Source organism: Carassius carassius, chromosome 44 (assembly GCF_963082965.1).
Source record: "Carassius carassius chromosome 44, fCarCar2.1, whole genome shotgun sequence".
Classification (NCBI taxonomy): Eukaryota; Metazoa; Chordata; class Actinopteri; order Cypriniformes; family Cyprinidae; genus Carassius; species Carassius carassius.
The window spans coordinates 24,117,022-24,139,885 of NC_081798.1; the positions used below are offsets into that span (position 1 = coordinate 24,117,022).

The window sequence follows — 22,864 nt, forward strand, 5'->3', positions numbered from 1 at the left end:
TAACATTTCAAACATACTGAAATACTTTATTCACGGAGTGAAGGCGGAGCGTGTTTCTGGTATCAGTGCGCGCGGAGGGGAAGTTGTTGCTGCTCACAGACTCTGCTGCGAGTGAGAGAGACGTTTCACCCGACGAAATGAAGACGACCGCGGGAGCACAAGCACAGCACATCCGCAAAAATCAACCTGCAGCAATGCTCGTTCATCGACTCACCAAGCTTTACTTTTGTAGGTCGCATGGCAGTAAATAATTCGATAATATGACCACACAGTCAATACAGATATTTAATAAAAACATTAAAACAAGCAGGGCTGTAAAATAAAACAATAAAAAACGCACGCCAGGTCTACACCAGACACGAATGGAGCGATCCAACAAAAGACAACAGAACACAGTGATCGATACACTGGACACGATCCCCATCAGTGAACTGATGCTCGTTCCGTTTATGACAAAATGTTCTGATTATTTCAGATGTGTTCAGATTATTTGACACAGTAGTGTGATGTCATCAAGTTTAGACACACTTTTAGCGCAGTGGGGCAAAGATGACAACTCTCACGTCCGGTGTAGACACACAGAAAGTGTCTGCTCTATTTACAAATAAGTTCTAAAAAAAAATAATAATAATACAACTAATAAACCAGCGGCATAATAAGATGGAAATATAAACTAGAAAATATATTAACAGGTCCTCCATCCATGACACTGACTCACTGCGGAGCTGCAGTTTTAATCTGAACAGCTCTTAAAGCTGAGTGGATGGTTAGATGCATGATTGGCTAGTATTAATAAATAAATAAATAAAAATAAAGGTCTTTCCAGCATTAAGGTAATAACATTACTGTTTTTTTTAATCATTTTTTAATCAGAATAAAAAGGTTTTTCATAGGCAATATAATCACTTTTTATTGCTGCAATATTTTGAAAGTACATTTTCAGTTGATTTACAGATTGAGGATTCTTCTGCACTGTCAAGTACAACTGCAGTCAGTTAATGATTTTGGAGATTTCTGTATTCTGCAATAATTGTTAAAATATGCATTTCCAACATCTACACTTTGTTAAAGAATTAAACCACAATGTAGTCATATTAACATGACAACTTTATCAGAATGTAAATCTAGTCTACTATCTTTGATTCTCAATTGGAATTAAGGTTGTATTATTGAGATGATGCGTATGGTTAATATTCTGCTCTGGTCATTTAGGGGTGAAGCCGTATGCTTGTTCCATGTGTGACATGCGTTTTTTCCACCGTTACCATCTGCAGAGACACAGCCTCACTCATACTGGTATGTGTCTTTCTGTCTTACCCCCTTAGATATCTGAGCTCTGCTGCCATTGTCTAACAGGAAGTTGGAAGTATGCAATTTTAATATTATTTAGTATAATAAATTACTTTCAGACAGAATAAATGGAGTTTTTATTTTTTATTTTTTATGTGCTCTAGGGTTAAAGTGCATACTGTAAGCTATCATTGACACTACAAATGTATACAATTCCATATTATCATTATTATTATTATTATTATTATTATTTATGTATGTATTATACATTAACATATTAGTTTATCCAAAAGGAAAATTCTGTCCACTTTTATACACCGTTTTACAGTCAATGCACAAAATCAGATCAAAAATAAGCTTGATATTTTTGAGTCTAAATTTGAGAAAAAGAATAATTATTCTGTACTTCTATAGTACTAGCGCGTTATCAAGAAAAAAAGAGAAAGCACTTCCCAAAAGGTAAAATGGCTAAAACTATAAGCTCGTAGTTACACTTTTAACCCAATTTTTTAGCTTAATTCCAGAAGCTGAGCAAAACTATTTTCATATTTCTAAGATGGCAGCACTGCAGTGCACTTCATGTCTAGTAGATGCTCAGTTTGTGAACTGCTCTTAGCATTAACTCACCCTACTTGGCTTTAAGACTGTAGACTGTATGTTGTTTTGTGAGTTTAGCAGCTCTCATGAGTGCTTGGTTTAAGTTGACAGGTGACAGTAAGGCTAATACATTGCTACTTTGTGCATTTAGGGGTGAAGCCTTATGCTTGCACCATGTGCGACATGCGTTTCTTCCAACGGTATCATCTACAGAGACACAGCCTCACCCATACGGGTAGGTGAAATCTCTATGTATATATCATTATGAATTGCCTCTCAAAGCAGGGCTCGCAAAATCGCTAGCCCGACAACCCGGGGCTATTGTGTATTCTAGTCCGGCTGCCAGATGTGTCGCAGCCCTGCCTGATGGGCTATCTTGAACAGTGATTCACGTTGTTCACTCGCTTGTAATGGTGACACGGATCATCGTTGGTCATTTGCATGCATTGCTAATTTAAACATTCGAGCATTTAAACCATTCAAGCACATGAAGAAGCAAAAGAGAGTTTGGGGTGCTGTTTTCTTTGCACACACACTCGAAGCAAACGCAGAGAGTGGTGTTTCAGACAGCAGGCAAACACAGAATTGATTCATCTTTACTTATCCTTTTGAATGAACGGACACATACACTTCAAAACTATCTCAACATACCTGGCTCAAGTATTGTTGTAAACACAGTCGGTTTTGTTTTTAAGTGAACATAAACAGCGGAGAAAGAAATCGCATGTGTATCGTCCATATTGGATACGTGCATTCAGACTGTAAATACCTGCTGCTGTCTGTAAGTAATGTTAATCAAACAACAAAACACAACTTTATCAAATATATTATAATATATTTAATTTATACAGTGAACACTATGTAGTGTTACTTTACACTTAATTATTACAATTCTGTACCTGAAAAAAAATTGTCTTTTTATTTTATTTGTCTACGCTGGTAATTTATTTTAATTTTTTTTCTATTTTATCATCGACGTTCACTTTTCTTTAAAAATCTTTTTTTTTTTTTGTTATGCTACTAGTATTTTTTTTCCTGTTATCAAAAAAGTAAAGTGTTCTTTAAATAATAATCAGTGTTGTTTGAATTATAAAGAACTTTTTTTTTTTTTTTTTTTTTATCATCCTAAAAAAGTATTCAATCTACGACTTAAAAATCTGTAATATGATCTGAACATTGAGTTTTGTGATCCATTGCACCCCTACTTATTTGAAGTAAATTACAATCATGGATGTTTTTAATCATGCTGATATTCCACAGGAAATTTCAGCCATTGTGTGTGTTTTTTTTTTGGCTAGTTCAATTGATTTTGGGCTACCAAAATCTGAAGAATGCCTGACTCAATGGCTACCGGGAGTTTGAGATTTTGCGAGCCCTGTGAAAGCTCTCAGTATGTATGGAGAGAGACACAATTTGTTTAAACTACAACAAACTCGAGTTTGTATTTTTCCTAATCATCAAGCATATAAATAAATAAATGCCACCTCCTGTATTTCTAAAGCAGGATTATTTGTTTTGAATTGAATTGGTCATTTGATTACAGAGGAGGGGATTATGAACAGGCATGTTTGACAACTAAATCTTTGTGGCACACAACATTTCATGTTAAATATAAAATGATTATAATGCACACATAATACGTCATCTAATTTCTTGAAGCTTTGTAATGTAATCCACATGCCACATGTACCTATAAGTTTTTTGTTTTTTTTTGGTTACTGCGGATGCACTTGGTATGAGCAGGATTTTTTATTTTAATTTCTTTTCCAAAATACTGTATTAATAGAAAAGCATACATGAACTGTTGGTGTTCTGTACATTCAGGGGTGAAGCCGTATGCTTGTTCGATGTGTGACATGAGGTTTTTTCAGCGTTACCATCTGCAGAGACACAGCCTCACTCATACGGGTATGTGTCATCTCAAACCCCTGCTTTTTTGTTGTTAATATTAGTTTTCTGCATGCTAAATGACTTTAAATTTTAAACAAAAACAATTTTATGCTTTCTTGACAAATAAACGCATAAAATGCACATTACTAAATGTTTCTAATTCACAGTTTAAATTCAAAGTCAACAACATTTATTAATTTAATGAAAGATCTCCATGTAGGTCTTACTTGGTACCTGATAGATACATAGTATATCTTTCATCAAAGGCATCATGTTACTGATTCCAGACCAGCCTTTCATGTTGCTCCATATCCACCTTTCCTAGAAACTGCTTATTTATTATTATTTTTATTTATTAATATTGAATTGCTGATAATTTATAGATATTTCCACTTTTAAATGAATCGTTCTCTAACCCACTCCTTAGGTACTGTTCAAATAAATACACTAAGAGACAAGATTAACATAATCTTACCCGAAGTGCCCTATTTTTGACTTTGCGTTCTGCCACATAGTTTAAAGGAATGGAGAGTGTTCAATATACAGATCTATTGTGAGCATTTGTGGCAGCATTTTATTACAACCGAAGATAATTTTGACTCATCTCTCTTCTACTAATAAATAAATAAATAAATAAACATTTTACTTTTAGCCACTTTACTTTTACTTTGTTGTTTGGAAAAATTATTTCCATCAACCAACCAAACACACAAACTAAATTAGACAAACATATTTTGGTCTTATAATATTGTAAGTGGTGTAATAAGTAAAATTTATTTAAATGTCAGCATGCAGAAAAAAAGAAAAAACAAGGATGCTCTACATTTTATTTAAACACCGTTAAAAAATTTTTTTTTTTTTTTTTGCTTTGAATGTTGTGTAAAGACATTCAATCACTAAAATTGACTCTGCATTTAGGGGTGAAGCCGTATGCTTGCTCGATGTGCGAAATGCGGTTTTTCCAACGTTACCACTTGGAAAGACACAGCCTCACTCATACTGGTATGTGTCCGCTCACTGTACCCCTGATTTGTACCCAGTTTTCTTGATTGGAACTAAATTTTTGTATATTTTTATGGTTGAGGTGTTTGAAAAAACAAAACAAACAAAAAAAAAAAATGATGAGATAGTTGACATTCAAATTAATGGCCAAAATGTATAATGATGATTTTTTTTTTTTTATGAGATCTCTTACTTTTGAAATATTTATTAGCTGTATCCTACATCATATAATATTTGCATCAGAGTCAAGACATTTAAAAATGTGTTCACCTGTTTAATTTACTGCTCTTGGGTGCGTTTGCAAGATTCACTTTACGTTTGCGTGTAGTATCAGGTTTCACAAAATCTGTGTAGGTGTTTCTTTGGATGTGCTTTTGTGTTTAAGTTTATTTACATTATTGTAAGTGTTAAAGCATAATAGATAAAAAAAGAAGTTTCTTTTTTAACAGTTTCAATGATCAGTTTATTTATTCTCCAAGTAGGTAGAACATAATCTCAAGTCTCGAACTAGGTTTCTGATTAAAACCAAAACCCCAGTGTGCCACTTTACAATCAAGCATTTTTTATTCCATATTTAACTCTACAAACTCGAGTTTGTATGGAGTCATATACTTTAAATAGTTCTAAGCATGAATATACTCTATTTAAGATTTCACATGGGAATCCATATGACAGTCAGTCTCAATCCTTTCACGTCAGAAACAGTGTTTCAGAATCTTTGTCAATGTTGTGTGTTGTGGCATGCTGTGAGAATAAAGATGTGGAGTCAAGACTCAATAAAGACTCTTTTTCTCTGTTAGGAGAGAAGCCGTTTGCTTGTGACATGTGTGACATGCGGTTCATTCAGAGGTACCATCTGGAGAGACACAAGCGTGTTCACAGTGGTGAAAAGCCTTACCAGTGTGAGCGCTGCCAGCAGGTAATAACACGCTTTATGACTCAGGAGTTTTTTAGATATAAGACAACTTCCATGATCATTCATTAGCCTCATTCACACCGCAATAAACCCGCAGCAACAAAGAGAGAGCTGCCGACTTCCAGCGACCGAAACTATCGGTGTCACAATGTGCCATTTCAGAAAGTTTTTTTAAACATTTTTTTATATTTAATTTTAATTTTAATATTTAACTTAATAATAAAGTTATGTATTTAAGTCAGTGAAGCACACATGATCTTTGTCCTGTCAGAAGCTGTAGTGAAATGTTGGAAAGATTAAGTTAATTCTATCAGATGGAGTTTGTAGTTTTTATAAGTTGACGTAACTTATAAGTTGTTATAAGATTTTACATTATATCAAGTAACTGCAAACACATTGCCAATTGTTCATCAGGAACAAAAAAAAAACATTTAGAGTTGTCTTGTATAATCGAAATAAAAAAAGAGTGCTCTCATGTCTAATGTACTGATAGAAGCGGACATATTCAAGCTGCAGACCCACTTTTTTTCTACACATAGTTAGCTGCAATGACAGATTTTATACGGTTCAGCTGGCTTACAATTTTCCCTCTAGAATGTAAATTTAGTAGCAAGAAAACTAATTTGATGTTAACAGCATGTAATGACATCTGCAAATGTGGTTCATGAATGTCATTTGCAACCATCAGTGTGAACGCCTATGAGCGACTGAGTTTGTAGAGACTGGTGACATGAAGCAAATGAATTGTTAGCGGTTTGAACATGGCTTTAGTCCTTACAGCTCTATGGAATTTGTTTTATTACCATTTGGACCAAAAGTAAAAATATGAGCAGTTAAGGAAATACTGCATTAAATTGAAATATTTAGTAGGGCTGCATGATAAAACCAAATGAAATCGAAATTGTGCTGCGATTGTCATGCGTATATTTCAGTGAAGTACGGTTCTGTAACCAGCTGTAAATCTCCATCCAAAAGCCAGAAGGAGCTCTTGCACTGAAACTCCAAATACACCTCGCAGAAGAAACCCAGGAAATCCCTATTGGGTAGCTGGATAAACAGAATATTTACCTGCTTTTATTGATTCAAAGTGACTGATAAACACGCATTATAATTTTCATTAAAATAAAGTATATTTATAATGCAATGCCTTTATCACAGCTTATAATATGAACCCGATTCCAAAAATGTTGTGTACAAACTGAGTAAAAAAGGAATGGAATAATTTACAAATTTCATAAATTTATAATTTATTCACAATAGAATATAGATAACATATCAAATGTTAAAAGTTAGACATTTTGAAATGTCATGCCAAATATTGGCTCATTTTGGAATTCATGAGGGCTACACATTCCAAAAAAGTTGGGACAGGTAGAAAGAAGAGGCTGGAAAAGTTAAATGTACATATAAGGAACAGCTGAAGGACCAATTTGCAACTTATTAGGTCAATTGGCAACATGATTGGGTATAAAAAGAGCCTCTCAGAGTGGCAGTGTCTCTCAGAAGTCAAGATGGGCAGAGGATCACCAATTCCCCCAATGCTGCAGCGAAAAATAGTGGCGCAATATCAGAAAGTAGTTTCTCATAGAAAAAATGCAAAGAGTTTGAAGTTATCATCATCTACAGTGCATAATATCATCCAAAGATTCAGATAATCTGGAACAATCTCTGTGCATAAAGGTCAAGGTCGGAAACCCACACTGGATGCCCGTGATCTTCGGGCTCTTAGACAGCACTGCATCACATACAGGAAGGCTCATTTAAAATGGACTGTGGCAAAATGGAAAACTGTTCTGTGGTCAAACGAATCAAAATTTGAAGTTCTTTTTGGAAAACTGGGACGCCATGTCATCCGGACTAAAGAGGACAAAGACAACCCAAGGTGTTATCAGCGCTCAGTTCAGAAGCCTGCATCTCTGATGGTATGGAGTTGCATGAGTGCATGTGGCATGGGCAGCTTACACATCTGGAAAGGCACCATCAATGCTGAAAGATATATCCAAGTTCTAGAACAACATTTGCTCCCATCCAGACGTCGTCTTTTTCAGGGAAGACCTTGCATTTTCCAACATGACAATGCCAGACCACATACTGCATCAATTACAACATCATGGCTGTGTAGAAGGAGGATCCGGGTACTGAAATGGCCAGCCTGCAGTCCAGATCTTTCACCCATAGAAAACATTTTGTGCATCATAAAGAGGAAGATGGGACAAAGAAGACCTAAGACAGTTGAGCCTGTATTAGACAAGAATGGGTCAACATTCCTATTCCTAAACTTGAGCAACTTGTCTCCTCAGTCCTCAGACATTTGCAGACTGTTATAAAAAGAAGAGGGAATGCCACACAGTGATAAACATGGCCTTGTCCCAGTTTTTTTAAGATGTGTTGATGCCATAAAATTTAAAATCAACTTATTTTTCCCTTAAAATGATACATTTTCTGTTTAAACATTTGATATGTCATCTGTGTTGTATTCTGAATAAAATATTGAAATTTGAAACTTCTTTTATTCACAATTTGTACTGTGTCCCAACTATTTTGGAATTCGTCTTTGTACTATGAAATATTTTGTGTGCCTTATTCTGTATAAGAAAGCCACATCATCTCACAGGAGGATTTATTTCAAACACTCGACTGACGTTATCAAATGAGTTTGGAGTAAAAACGTTATTAAATGTGGTATTTTCACATGCTTTAAGGTGGAGCAGCATTTACTACACCGAGCCGTAGTTCACTGCGAAGCTACACAAACAGCTTTCATCATCGTGAACGATTTCTTTGATTTCTTAGTCAAGTCCAGTCAAGTCACCTTTATTTATATAACGCTTTAAACAACATACATTGCGTCAAAGCAACTGAACAACATTCATTAGGAAAACAGTGTGTCAATAATGCACAATGATAGTTAAAGGCAGTTCATCATTGAATTCAGTGATGTCATCTCTGTTCAGTTAAATAGTGTCTGTGCATTTATTTGCAATCAAGTCAACAATTTAGCTGTAGAAGAAGTGACCCCAACTAAGCAAGCCAGAGGCGACAGCGGCAAGGAACCGAAACTCTATCGGTGACAGAATGGAGAGAAAAACCTTGGGAGAAACCAGGCTCAGTTGGGGGGCCAGTTCTCCTCTGACCAGACAAAACCAGTAGTTCAATTCCAGGCTGCAGCAAAGTCAGATTGTGCAGAAGAATCATCTGTTTCTTGTGGTCTTGTCCTGGTGCTCCTCTGAGACAAGGTCTTTACAGGGGATCTGTATCTGGGGCTCTAGTTGTCCTGGTCTCCGCTGTCTTTCAGGGCAGTAGAGGGCCTTTGTAGGTGCTGATGCACCATCTGGTCTGGATACGTACTGGATCCGGGTGACTGCAGTGACCCTCTGATTTGGATACAGACTGGATCTGGTGGCTACGGTGACCTCGGAATAAGAGAGAAACGGACTAATATTAGCGTAGATGCCATTCTTCTAATGATGTAGCAAGTACATAGGGTGTTATGGGAAGTGTTTCCGGGTTACCTAATTAATGCAGCCTAAAAATCCAAACGGATTTGGATATTAAAAGCATATTAGTATGTTATGTGTAAGCCAGGTTAAAGAGATGGGTCTTTAATCTAGATTTAAACTGCAAGAGTGTGTCTGCCTCCCGAACAATGTTAGGTAGGTTATTCCAGAGTTTAGGCGCCAAATAGGAAAAGGATCTGCCGCCCGCAGTTGATTTTGATATTCTAGGTATTATCAAATTGCCTGAGTTTTGAGAACGTAGCGGACGTAGAGGATTATAATGTAAAAGGAGCTCATTCAAATACTGAGGTGCTAAACCATTCAGGGCTTTATAAGTAATAAGCAATATTTTAAAATCTATACGATGTTAGTCACACAATAATATCGCTTTGCGATTTCTTTGTGTAACTTGTCAGTGGACCACGGCTCTGTGTAGTAAATGCTGCTCCATCTGAAAGCATGTGATGATTTACTGGGGATTACATAGCCAGCTTTACTAACAAAATGCGCATGACAATCGCATCCAATTGTGCAGCCCTAACATTTAGGCTCATTGTCAAATGATGAATGATGATGCCACTATTGCTAGGTAGGTGAGTGAGTAGTTCAGTTGGTTTGCCCTTATAACACTTATGAAACATACAAGCTCACCATTCTGTCACCATTTACTCACCCACATATTTTTCAAAACCCATAAGACTTTGGTTAATCATTTAAACTAAAGGATTAGAATATTTTTATTTAAACCTGAGCAGTTTCTGTCCCTCCATTTAAAGTCCAAGTAACCCAATCTTAAAACGACATGAGGGAAATGGAATGAAATGAATGCAAACTATATGAGGTGAATCCAGCAGGAAATGAAATAAGTAATAACTGTTTTGAAAATTAGACATTCAAGAAACCAATTTGTGACTTTGTAAATTTATATCTAAATAGAATGTAAAATGTTCAATGATATTAATGTAAGCGGTTTCCGCCACTAAATAAAAAATAAAACAAGGAGCCACTGTAGCCAAGTATAAATATAATACACTTAGAAATGAGATTAATTTATAATTTTAAATTTATGTAATTAAATGAACACAAGGAAGAATTATTGAGGTGAAGCAAAAGTGAGGTAAAGAAATAACTTCCACTAACTTCTCTGTTTTTTCACCTCAAGAACTTCTCACGGACTGACAGACTGTTGAGACACCGGCGATTGTGTCAGGGTCGTGGCGTAGCAAAAGTGGAGGCCCAGTCTTGTTCTTTCACCCAGGAGCCTCCCGCAGCCCCTCCGTCCACGTGGAGTCCTCTACATCCCGCCTCGGGCCGACTCGCTGTCTGACACCGTACTCTTGAGACGACAGCACACCCAGACCTCTCTCAGAGCCACTGGCACCGGTACTCCACCTGCTGACAAAGAGATGCGCTACAGACAGGGTGAGGGGAAATTCTCCTCTCTTGTTTCTTTATATAGAAACAAACAAGGTTCTCTTTTGATCATTGAGGGTTGTTTTATACTTTTTGATAATATATTATGGGGCTAGAAGGGGTTTTATGGTACTTTTAAGAGGTGAAGAACAAAAAACACCTAACATGGGAATTTCATTTTACTAACCAAAAAAACAAAAGGTACAACCCATCATCTATAGACTGACGCCTTTTGAGACACACTTCATTCAGATCAGCATCATTTGTGATGTATAGGCCTGCTGTAACGTGCTAAGGGTTAGTAATGTCCTACTACCATCGCGAGATCTGTTTGTAACACTGTACCCATCTGTAACCATATGGAAATGCACAGCGTGCTTCCATGTATTAATTCATTATGCGTTCACAGGCTTTTTCTCAATGATAAATGTTTGATCTGATATTGTAACTATGTATGACTTTGAAAGATGTGTATATTACTATGTGTAACAGCTGGTTTGTTCTCTGTCATTGCCATGAGCTGGTGGAAATGACACCACTAGTTGAGTTCTGCTCAGAAGTGTCCCTTTTCTGACTTGACTCACTTAATGACTGGCAAATCTCACCAGACCCGTCAAGGCCATGATTTGGGGATCATTGGTCCTCACAATCAGACATTTTGCATCAAGAAAATGGGGTCTGTTTTATGTTTTTCATTGTTACAGTATTTTTTATGAACATTTAGCACATTTCACTGATATTCTTAATAACATAATGAAAAATAGTGTTTTTGAATATACATTAAAATGATGTATTTAATTTTGTCCTAGTTGCTTTATTTGAGCAGTAGAGGAGCTATCATTATTGAGAATTAAAGAACAACTCAAAGTAGAATGGTTGGTTACATTACGTATTGAGAATTGAAGGTGTAAAATCTGACGAAATATCAGTGCTTAAAAATTAGGCTTCATTTTCTATATGCCCCACCTCCTTCCTGATTTTGGAGTGATATATGGCTGAGATATGTTTTTCTGAGATTCATTATAGAGTATTGACTACAACATTTAGACATATACATGGTGAATGACACAGTGAAAACGTTCAAAAGCTCCAGATTTCATGTACAGATTTATATGTGCAACGTATAATAAGATCTTGTGGCCTTAGGATGTGTTTGTGTATTATTTTTTTTATTTTTTTTTTTTTTTACACAATTATTTACATATTATTTTACTGAAATATTGACATGAGGACAGATAGTCTGCCTGTTGTTGTTTTTTTCAAAGTAATTTTTTCACATTATATTGCCTTGTGTTCAAACGTAGCTGTGTTGAAATATCTATTGATATAGATTTGTTGTTTTGTTGTAATATCTGAGATGGAAGTTTTAAAATCAAGGTTTCGAGTGTGATATAGCAGTGTTGTCCTATGCATTGGTTTACTCTAATGTGAATCTGCATATACAATGCCTTCAGTACACATGGGCCACTAACAGATGACAAGGACAGAGATCTGATGTTATTGTTGCACCAAATTATATTGTATCTGTCAGTTTATTAACTTCTCATTCTATTGTTAACATGATATCTACTGTTTGAGGAGAGTCTCGTCTGTATTTTCTAAGAGCTGTTGGACAATTAGGGATCGAATTGGGCATTTCCTTGCATCAGAATGCTTTCTGGTGATAGTATCTGGCAAATACAAAGAGAGTATATCTTTAGAGGGTTTGTCTGCTGTTTATTGACAAAAGATTGCCGCATTTCCATGTAATGACTGATTTTTTTCTTTGTAATGTTACGTTTATATACTGTAACTGAATTGGTTAAAACTTTTAGTTCTATAGTAACAAACTATGTATTTTTATGCTAATATAATTTTAAAACATTGGAGAGGAATGTGTGAAATGATCATCTATATACATATACAGTTGAATATTGCATATACACACACACATAATTAGTCTGTAGTTACTCGTCAAAACATCTCTCCAAATTGTTGGGAACAATATTACAGTTTGCATACTCCGATAAAAAGAAAGCAATGGGAGTTATAACTTTAAATTATTTTAGGCATTTATTTGGACTGAGAAAGAGATCATCAGAAGTAGTAAACAAAGCATCACCTTTTTTTTTTTTTCTCGTGTGATATTGCAGACATTTGATTTAACAACTTCACTGAATTCCTTAACTTCAGCTGAGGGTGATTTCCTAAAAAACTTGTATCAAAAGAAACTTTTTTTTTTCAGCTACTTCAGCAACTTTTAATTGTTTTTGTGAGGAGACGAGAGTTGCTTACTTTATGCATATATAAAATACTAAATAAAATGTGTGGGTTTCACATGAGTATTCAATTTTTTTTTTTTTTTTTTGCAGAAGTAGCACTGGAATTAAATTAAAATCGGAAAAAATTGATAATAAATAATTCACAGTTATTGGGTTCCAAACACCAATGGTTTAAGTGGATGATCAGGTGATTCAACTGAAGTGTATCTTTTCAAATATAATGCGTTTTTCCAACAATGTCCATCTTGGCTTTTTAATTATTGTTCAGGCTGATGAGAAAGTTGTTACAGCAACATACTCATGTCAAAAGGGGCAACTGACTTCCAAAGGGAATCACTCCCACTTACTGTTTGACTAAAAAAAATAAAAAAATAAATACATTTACATGGACTGCATGTTAGGATGTCATCTGTCAATTTCAAATGACGTCGATTTCAAAATGTAACATAATGCCTCCTCACTCCACCTCACTGCAGTAATAAAACACAGACTGACTTCATTAAACAAATACAATTTTGTTGTTCCTAAACAATGACAGTAAAAATCTAATCTTTTATTCTATGCACATTTATACTGGCGGCTAGCACTATTACCCTAAGGGGAGGGACAAATTCACAACATTTAACATTTTCCAACAAACAAAGTCTTAGAGAAACCTTTGATCCTAACATTCAAAATAAATTTCTACCCTCTTACAATAAAATAAATAATTTACAGTACATTGAACAGGAAAATATAACAGGAGCAACTCGGCCACATTGTCCCTGAAACAACCATTCTATATTAATTATTGGTACATTCCCAAACTTAGCAGAACAAAGCATTCCAACTATATCTCACCATCTGGGTTTATAGAATAAGGAACAGACAACACTGCACAAGGACCACATCAAGTCTAAGTTTTTTTTTTTTCTTTCAGCCAGCAGGCGAGAAAGAAAGTCTGCAAGGGCATTACTCTTGATTAGTACATGTTTGTATACTAAACTGATAAGGTTGCATAGTGTTTATACAGGAAGCAAAGTGGTAGGCAAAGGTCTGCGAGCTGGGACCAGTGGCGGAGCCAGGGTGTGGTGACCTAAGCTTGGCCACTCCACTCCACTTGGACACTTTCCATTGGGAAACCTTTCAAACGCATACTTCAACTTCGATAACAATATAAGGTGTACATTTTTTATTGTATTCAGTTGTGTTTTAGGCACTAAAATAGCCTGATACTTTATAGCCAATCATGTTGAAATAATGAAGATTTCTGTGCTGGACTTGAATTTGTGATGCCCAAAGCGCAACTCTACTATATGTCAAGAAGATAGTACCTGAACGTGTCCAGGGCCCAATTAATGGCCAAGCACTTGGTGTCAACTGTGGAGCGTTTCACCTCTCTGGGGCATCTGTCAGAGACCACATCCTCCGGAAGACCGTGCATCTGGAAGACATGGTCATTGACCACCTGTGCCATCTCCCTCTAGCCAAGATAAGATTTGGGAATGAAGTGGTCCACCGTAGAAAACTGAGCCACCACGGCGAGGGTTACAGCATTGCCAGTGGATGAAGGTAGACCATTAACAAAATCCAGGGCAATAAGTGACCAAAGAAGGGGATGTAACAGATCAACGGGAGGTTGATTAGACGACTTTTTGAATGCACACATTGCTCACCCCAACAAACTAACAGATGCCATGGCCTGACACCAAAAGCATCACAAGCCAGCAACCTCCTTACCCCAGGACAATACATTAGTTTGGAAGCGTGACCCCACTAAAGAATGGCAGTGTGGACCACAGCAGGTATGAATAGCAGAGCCACCAGGAATTCCCCAGGAACCTGGCTAGGGTCAGGTGACAGCCCCAATCACATGCCCTGAGGGCAAAATGGCATCTGGAGGAAGACCTAAAAGAACAAAGCCCAACAAGCCTACCTGGAATTCAGCCATTTGGTAGACTAAATATATTTCTGATTTCTGTGATTGGACACCGCTCTCCAAAAGCCACTGATGTAACTTATAATCATAAGGGTATTCTCAGGAAAGAACCACTCTGACACCCATTCGTAATGTGTCCTTTCCCGCCACAAACTGTCATTTATGGTCAAAATCAAACTGTCGGCGTAATCAAAAGAGTAGTGTTGTAAACAACAAAATTTGAGATGAGAGACTGGTGTAGGGGAATAACAGTTAAAACCCAAGGACAGATATGATGAATGAAGACCAGGAGTCAGAGATGTGTTCAGTTAATAATACTTAAAGAAAATAGTTTGAAGTTTCATCAGCAGAAGTCAGCTTCAGTACTCTAATTGTAGTTCGTAGGCCGCTCTGCGTACAATTCAAAATCAACAACAATTATACGCTGACAGAGGATACTAATTGTGTCAATGCATAATTCAACAAAATTCTGATTGGTTCCAAAACCTAGATAAACTCTCCAAAGACGTATATCTGATACGCTGACCACTGGCAGTTGAACGTCTGTCCTGGGACTGTCTGAGCTTCTCCCTGTACAGACAGATACTAACACAGATACACAGAAAACTTATCAGAACTTCAAGCCCGCCTAGCCCTAGTATGGTTCATTACACACACACAATGAAGTCGTCATCCTTGAGAGTAGAAGTATAGCATAAAGCAGGATTCTTTAATATCTCATAAGGGCACATAAGGTTAAACATTTCACTCTTGCCAGAAATAAACTCAAACAAGAAATAATGTAATAATGACATGTAACAAGAACCCACAGAGGGGGAGATTAAGGTGCATTCCCTACATTACTGACATGTGGTGGCTTTGATTGAGTATATAGAAGGGATGTGACCTTGACTGCTTCTGTAAAGTAAGAGACCCTTTGTTACTCAACTTTGCTTTTCTTCAGCTGATAAGTGCATCCTCCCCACCTGCATTGGGTTCTGGCTCATCAGGTGGATCAGGCACCTGGGAAGTGACAGGGGAAGGGTGTGAATAGCAAGCTTGATGTTGTCCAGGGGGTTTGGGGCATACATCCATGATCTCAATGAACCAAGCTGCCAGTGCCGCTGGAATCCATTCACTCGTTATCTGCAACCAATGGCATGATCTGTCCTCAACCTTCTGCCTTGATGAAGCGCTGCCAGTTGTCATGAAGTCTACTTACTGAAGACTGACTAACCAAAGACAATTATCATCTTAGGCTTGTGCTCATGTAAATCCTCACAGCATGACGCCTATGGCACTCAAGTCGCGAGACTGTCCAGCTCAGAGTGAGATGACATAAGCCACTCTTGATCGGTTGTGTGGGTGAGAACAACACCTCATACTGTATAATGAAAGAGTGACAATGATTAGGTTCAACAGCATATACAGGCTGATTATTGATGCATGGATTGAAAATATCTGGCAGATGGCTAGTAGTCTGGGCACTGGCAGAATGGCATCCTGGTCTGTTAAGTCAAACTGACACAATTGATCCAAGAGCTTAGTGACCCACACAACCACAGTGAGACAGGCATTGGAGAGTTTCTCCTTATGATGGCATACCATAGCTCCCTGAAGCTCAACAGCATTGTAAATCAATGATCCCTGTGCTGAGTCCATAGCTGGCCAGTGTGCAGGGATGGACAGTAGTGAAGTACATTTACTTGAGTATTGTACTTAAGTCACTTTTTGAGTATTATTTTTTTCTTCAAACTTATGACTAACTTCTCTACATCTGAAAGACAGTTATTGTACTTTAGACTCAACTACATTTCTGTCAAGGTCCTCAAAGAACAAAGTCATTTCTATGTAGCAATTTTGAAAGTCATTGGGTGAATTTTATTTATTTGTTTATTTTTTTTTGCAGCCATGGATAGAGAATCAGACTAGTAACCCGAAGGTCACGAGTTCGAGTCTCAGGTCCGGCAGGGATAGTAGGTGGGGGAGTGGATAACCAATGCTCTTTTCCACCTTCAATACCACGACTGAGGTGAGACCCTTGAGAAAGGCAAAGAACACCCCCACTGCTCCATGGGTGCCACAGCATTGGCTTCCCACTGCTCCGGGTGTGTGTTCACGGTGTGTGTGTGTGTGTTCACTACTGTGTGTGTGCCATTGGATGGGTTAAATTCAGAACACAAATTCTGGGTATGGGTCACAATACTGTTCCACATTTCACTTCACCTTTCACTTTCATAGACATAAAAAGTTAATATTGTAGTATCTATTCGAAAAAATATTGTCTGATTTTGCAAAATTGTGTTAATGAAAATATTGCCTATAAAGCCACAGAACAACTGTTGTGCATTTTCAAACAAAGCACAATAGGTGTTTGACTTGAAGCAGCACTGCCCAGACCATTCTGTGTATGATATCAAAGTATCGCAAGAGTGATGATGTCAAATAAATCTTGCTGTTTTGCTTTTTTGTTAAAGGGGTCATATGATGTGATTTAAATTTTTCCTTTCTCTTTGGAGTGTTACAAGCTCTTGGTGTATAAAGAAGATCAGTAAAGTTGCAAAGACTGAAGTCTCAAATCCAATGAGATATTCTTTTAAGACTCTGCCACCCCCCCCCCCCCAAATATTTGAGTTATGCCGCCCAAATGTTCACGCAAAGAAAGGAGTGGTTTCAGTAACTACAGTTAGGGTTGAAGCAGTCATGTCAGGGAGATACTGTGTGTATCTAGGCGAAAGCTATAGCACTTTATTTGGCCTTCCGAAAGTAGATGCATTTAGGAATATTTAAGATTACTTAAAACAGAACAGCAACGCATTTTATGGACGACCGTTTCGTGAACCTAGGAAAGGAGGTCATTCCAACATTGCTATAAAAAATCTGGAGCTTTTGAATTAGCTACTCTAAGTATGTTTTGTTATTAGTTTAAGTATTTGCTATTGTGTGTGTGTGTGAGAGAGAGAGAGAGAGAGAGAGAGACAGGGTCACTGTCTCAGAGAGAGACAGTCAGCTGTCTTAACCCTCCGTGGCTTGTGTACTGCAAACATGTACAATCTTCATCAATGTGTCTGTCACGTGACTCTGTTCCCCTTTTGGGTTTTAACAGATTGTAAAACTAAGGACATTATTAACTGTCTTTACATTTATTTTGAAAGATGAAGCTCACAGTTATGGAAAGGGGCGTTACATTTCCAACGAGTGCTTGTGGTGTTCGGCCAATAACAATGCACTGGGTCTGTTGGCCAATCAGAGCAGACTGAGCTTTTTGGAAGGAGGGACTTTGTAGTAAACGACCTATTTGAGAGAGGCGGGGCATAGAGGACCTACAATAATGTACAGTATTTAAAAAATAATGTGTTTTTTGAATATTAAAGCATGTCAACATGTTCTGTTACACCAAATACACAAAATAATGATCTTTAAAAAGGCAAGAAGAATGTTGCTGTGTATAAAAGCAGGTTCCCTTTTTTTCTTTTCTTTTATTTTTTTTACTGTCCACTTGGTTCAAATGTGGAGTGGGTAGGGGTGTTTTTTTTTTTTTTTTTGGTCAAAGTCAAAGTCACCTTTATTTATATAGCGCTTTAAACAAAATACATTGCGTCAAAGCAACTGAACAACATTCATTAGGAAAACAGTGTCAATAATGAAAAAATGATAGTAAAAGGCAGTTCATCATTGAATCAGTTATGTCATCTCTGTTCAATTAAATAGTGTCTGTGCATTTATTTGCAATCAAGTCAACGATATCGCTGTAGATGAAGGGTCCCCAACTAAGCAAGCCAGAGGCGACAGCGGCAAGGAACCGAAACTCCATCAGTGACAGAATGGAGAAAAAAACCTTGGGAGAAACCAGGCTCAGTTGGGGGGCCAGTTCTCCTCTGACCAGACGAAACCAGTAGTTCAATTCCAGGCTGCAGCAAAGTCAGATTGTGCAGAAGAATCATCTGTTTCCTGTGGTCTTGTCCTGGTGCTCCTTTGAGACAAGGTCTTTACAGGGGATCTGTATCTGGGGCTCTAGTTGTCCTGGTCTCCGCTGTCTTTAAGGGATGTAGAGGTCCTTTCTAGGTGCTGATCCAGCATCTGGTCTGGATACGTACTGGATCCGGGTGACTGCAGTGACCCTCTGATCTGGACACAGACTGTATCTGGTGGCCACGGTGACCTCGGAACAAGAGAGAAACAGACAAATATTAGCGTAGATGCCATTCTTCTAATGGCATCTATTTATTTTGGTCTACTCACTTCTATAAGTTTCTAACATTCTGAAAGCTTTTTATTCCAAAGATACTACAAGCTAGTCAGTTTACAATAGTGCTCTCATTATAACGTTAGCCTATATGACAGTAGTTATTAATGTTCTGCATTTCTGTTTTGAGCTGTGCACTGAAGATGACCAGTAGAGTGACGCATTTGATAGCAATTTTTTAAACATTGGGATTAAACTCATAATTTCATATAGAATACGCTTCATTAATATTAGGATTTACAGGCTATCTGCAAAAAGGGCCCAAATGCACATGAACATATCTGCACGGCTCTGAATAAACTACTTTTGTGGATGCGTTCTTCACACAACAACGTGCACAAACACAGCAGGTAAACTCTAAAAATTCACATTGTTTTATTATAATGGTGTTCTCATAATAATGGTATGTATATGACAGTCCCAGTCATAGTCATTAATATTCTGCATTGTTGTTTGTCCTGCTTGCACTGCACGCTGAAGAGATAATCACCATAGTACTACAATGAAGCGCTTGACTCTACCAAATGCATCTTATATCAGGTAAATAATATATCCACGATATATATAAACCGACTGAAATGTTTTGAAATCACTTTTACCCTACTTGATCGAATGACAAAGGCAGAGACTAGATTCTTTCGATCAGGTAGGGTAAAAGTGATTAGGAGTCAACCGGTAGTTCTATGTGAACTCAGACATTTGAGCTCCCCCATATAGTCAAAATGGCATAATCATATCACACCGTGAATATTCGACTTTGAGATTAGTATTCATATCAGGTTCCTCGAATCGAAGGATCGAATCGTCGACTAGCAGGGTCAACCCTAATTGCAAGTATTACATACAACAAAAAGAAAACAGTGCATTGACATAAAAAAGGAAATGTGCCAGTGTGTGATGTCAAGTTTTCTGGAAGGAATATCTGCTTTATATAAAGTCAAGCTCAAAAAGTTTAGGTGTTTAGGTTTAGGTGTCACACCCCTGAACTTTTTGTGTTGTGTTTTCATCCCTCATGTTTGATTGTCTCATTTGGTTCAGGCGTGTCTTAATAATTGTCCTTTTCATCCCATGTATTTAAGCCGTAGTCTGTGCAGTCTGTGTTTGTCTGGTCTTCTATGTCCCTTTGTGTGCTCCTGCCTGTTCTGTTCTGGATTTACCCTTGTGTGGATTTATTAAAGACTTTACATTTATCTTCATCTTCTTTGTGTTTTTATCTCACAGTAGCGTGGCATTTAGTAAAGTTTAGTTTATATAGCACATTCAATAACGACAGAGCCAATCAAAGTGCTCCACAGGCAGATTAAATTAAAAGACTAGCAGTGAAAAAAATAAGAATAGAATATGCACTATTACACAACAATAAATTCACACAAAACAAAACAAAGAAAGATCAAGCAAAGATTTAAAAGAGAAGTGGCGGAGCTTAAGTACAAAGGAAAGTTATTGCACAACTGGGATGTTGCAACCAAAAATGTTTTAATCATATCTTAGATACAGACATCAAAAGTGTATTTGATAACCTTAAAGGCCTATTAGTCTGATGGTAAGAAAGAAGATCAAATAAGTGGTGTGGAGCTAAACCATCCAGAGACTTTTAAACAAACAGTAATACCTTAAACTGAGTCGTATAGAACTGGATGCAAACTAGCCAGAACAGGAGTGATAATTTGACTCTTTCTAGTTCCTGCCAAAAGTCTGGCCAAAGTGGAGGGGTCGATTTCCAATCCCCTCCTCTTCTAGTATATAATAAATAAGAAACAAAATATATATATATATACAGTACAGACCAAAAGTTTGGACACACCTCATTCAAAGAGTTTTCTTTATTTTCATGACTATGAAAATTGTAGATTCACACTGAAGGCATCAAAACTATGAATTAACACATGTGGAATTATATATGGAATTATATACATAACAAAAAAGCGTGAAACAACTGAAAATATGTCATAGTCTAGGTTCTTCAAAGTAGCCACCTTTTGCTTTGATTACTGCTTTGCACACTCTTGGCATTCTCTTGATGAGCTTCAAGAGGTAGTCACCTGAAATGGTCTTCCAACAGTCTTGAAGGAGTTCCCCGAGAGATGCTTAGCACTTGTTGGCCCTTTTGCCTTCTGTCTGCGGTCCAGCTCACCCCTAAACCATCTCGATTGGGTTCAGGTCCGGTGACTGTGGAGGCCAGGTCATCTGGCGCAGCACCACATCACTCTCCTTCTTGGTCAAATAGCCCTTGATGCCTTCAGTGTGACTCTACAATTTTCATAGTCATGAAAATGAAGAAAACTTTGAATGAGAAGGTGTGTCCAAATTTTGGTCTGTACTGTATATATATATATATATACGTATATATATATTTTTTTATTTTTTTAAACGAGTGTACCTATTCTGGTATTTATGTTACAAGCAATGTCTGCATTTGATATCTGAGAGGTGAGAGAGGGTCTGACTATGGAGTGTGGTACTGTAAGTGTCAAGTCAAGTCACCTTTATTTATATAGCACTTTTAACAATACAGACTCCAAATGTACAGCATTAAAGGGTTAGTTCACCCAGATTGCAAATTTATGTAATTAATAACTTACCCTCATGTTGTTTCAAACCCGTAAGACCTCCGTTTATCTTTGGAACACAGTTTAAGATATTTTAGATTTAGTCCGAGAGCTCTCAGTCCCTCCATTGAATCTGTGTGTATGGTATACTGTCCATGTCCAGAAAGTTAAAAAAAACATCATCAAAGTAGTCCATGTGACATCAGAGGGTCGGTTAGAATTTTTTGAAGCTTCGAAAATACATTTTGATTTTTTTAATCATTTTGAATCATTTGTATTTTGAAAATACAAATGATTCAGTTCGATTTGGTGAACTGAATGATTCGTTCGCAAACCGGATATCCAGCTGCTTTGTTTTGAACTCTCTCTCACAACAGACACGGAAGAGAAGACAATGCTGAATAAAGTCATAGTTTTTGCTATTTTTGGACCAAAATGTATTTTCTATGCTTCAAAAAATTCTAACCGACCCTCTGATGTCACATGGACTACTTTGATGATGTTTTTCTTACCTTTCTGGACATGGACAGTATACCGTACACACAGCTTCAATGGAGGGACTGAGAGCTCTCGGACTAAATCTAAAATATCTTAAACTGTGTTCCAAAGATAAACGGAGGTTTTACGGGTTTGAAACCATCAGGGTAAGTTATTAATTACATAAATTTGCAATCTGGGTGAACTAACCCTTTAATTAGAAAAATGAAAGTGTGTCAATAATGCAAAATGACAAAAGTAAACACTAATTTTTCAGTTGAAGGTAGTTCATCATTAAATTCAGTGCTGTTATCAACCAGCTCAGTTCAGTTGAAATAGTATCCGTGCAATCAATTTGATGATATCGCCAGTAATTAAGTGTACCCAATTAAGCAAGCCATAGGCAACAGCAGCAAGGAACCAAAACTCCATCGGTGACAGAATGGAGAAAAAACCTTGGGAGAAACCAGGCTCAGATGGGGGGCCAGTTCTCCTCTGTCCAGATGAAATAGCAGATCAATTCCAGGCTGCAGCAAAGTCACATTGTGCAGAGGACTCAACTGGTTCCTGTGGTCTTGTCCCGGTGGTCATCTGAGAAAAGTTCTTTACTGGGGATCAGTCTCTTGGGCTCATCTAGTTGTCCTGGTCTCTGCTGACATTCAGGGCTGTAGAGGTCCTTTCTAGGTGCTGATCCACCATCTGGTCTGGTTACAGAAAGGATCTGGTGGCTACGGTGACCTCGGAGTAAGAGAGAAGTAGACTAATATTAGTGTATATAGCAAGTAAATCATGTGTTACGGGAAGTGTTCCCGGTTCCGGTTGTCCTTAT

The 22,864-nt window shown here is 37.3% G+C and overlaps 1 protein-coding gene across 21 annotated transcripts in view; it reads left to right on the top strand.

Annotated features, from left to right (window-relative positions):
• LOC132126883 (gastrula zinc finger protein XlCGF46.1-like) overlaps window positions 1-12,690 on the top strand; it is a 34,654-nt gene extending 21,964 nt beyond the window's left edge. For 8 of the 21 annotated variants that reach the window (XM_059538458.1, XM_059538461.1, XM_059538459.1 and 5 more), the window contains 6 exons: window positions 1,213-1,296; window positions 2,039-2,122; window positions 3,712-3,795; window positions 4,696-4,779; window positions 5,580-5,698; window positions 10,355-12,690. In XM_059538458.1, coding sequence (XP_059394441.1) covers window positions 1,213-1,296; window positions 2,039-2,122; window positions 3,712-3,795; window positions 4,696-4,779; window positions 5,580-5,698; window positions 10,355-10,519 — 620 coding nt within the window. In that variant the 3' untranslated portion in view covers window positions 10,520-12,690. The remainder of the gene's footprint in view (window positions 1-1,212; window positions 1,297-2,038; window positions 2,123-3,711; window positions 3,796-4,695; window positions 4,780-5,579; window positions 5,699-10,354) is intronic. The other 13 variants (XM_059538473.1, XM_059538472.1, XM_059538477.1 and 10 more) reach the window with 7 other exon arrangements.
• Window positions 12,691-22,864: the final 10,174 nt, after the last annotated feature.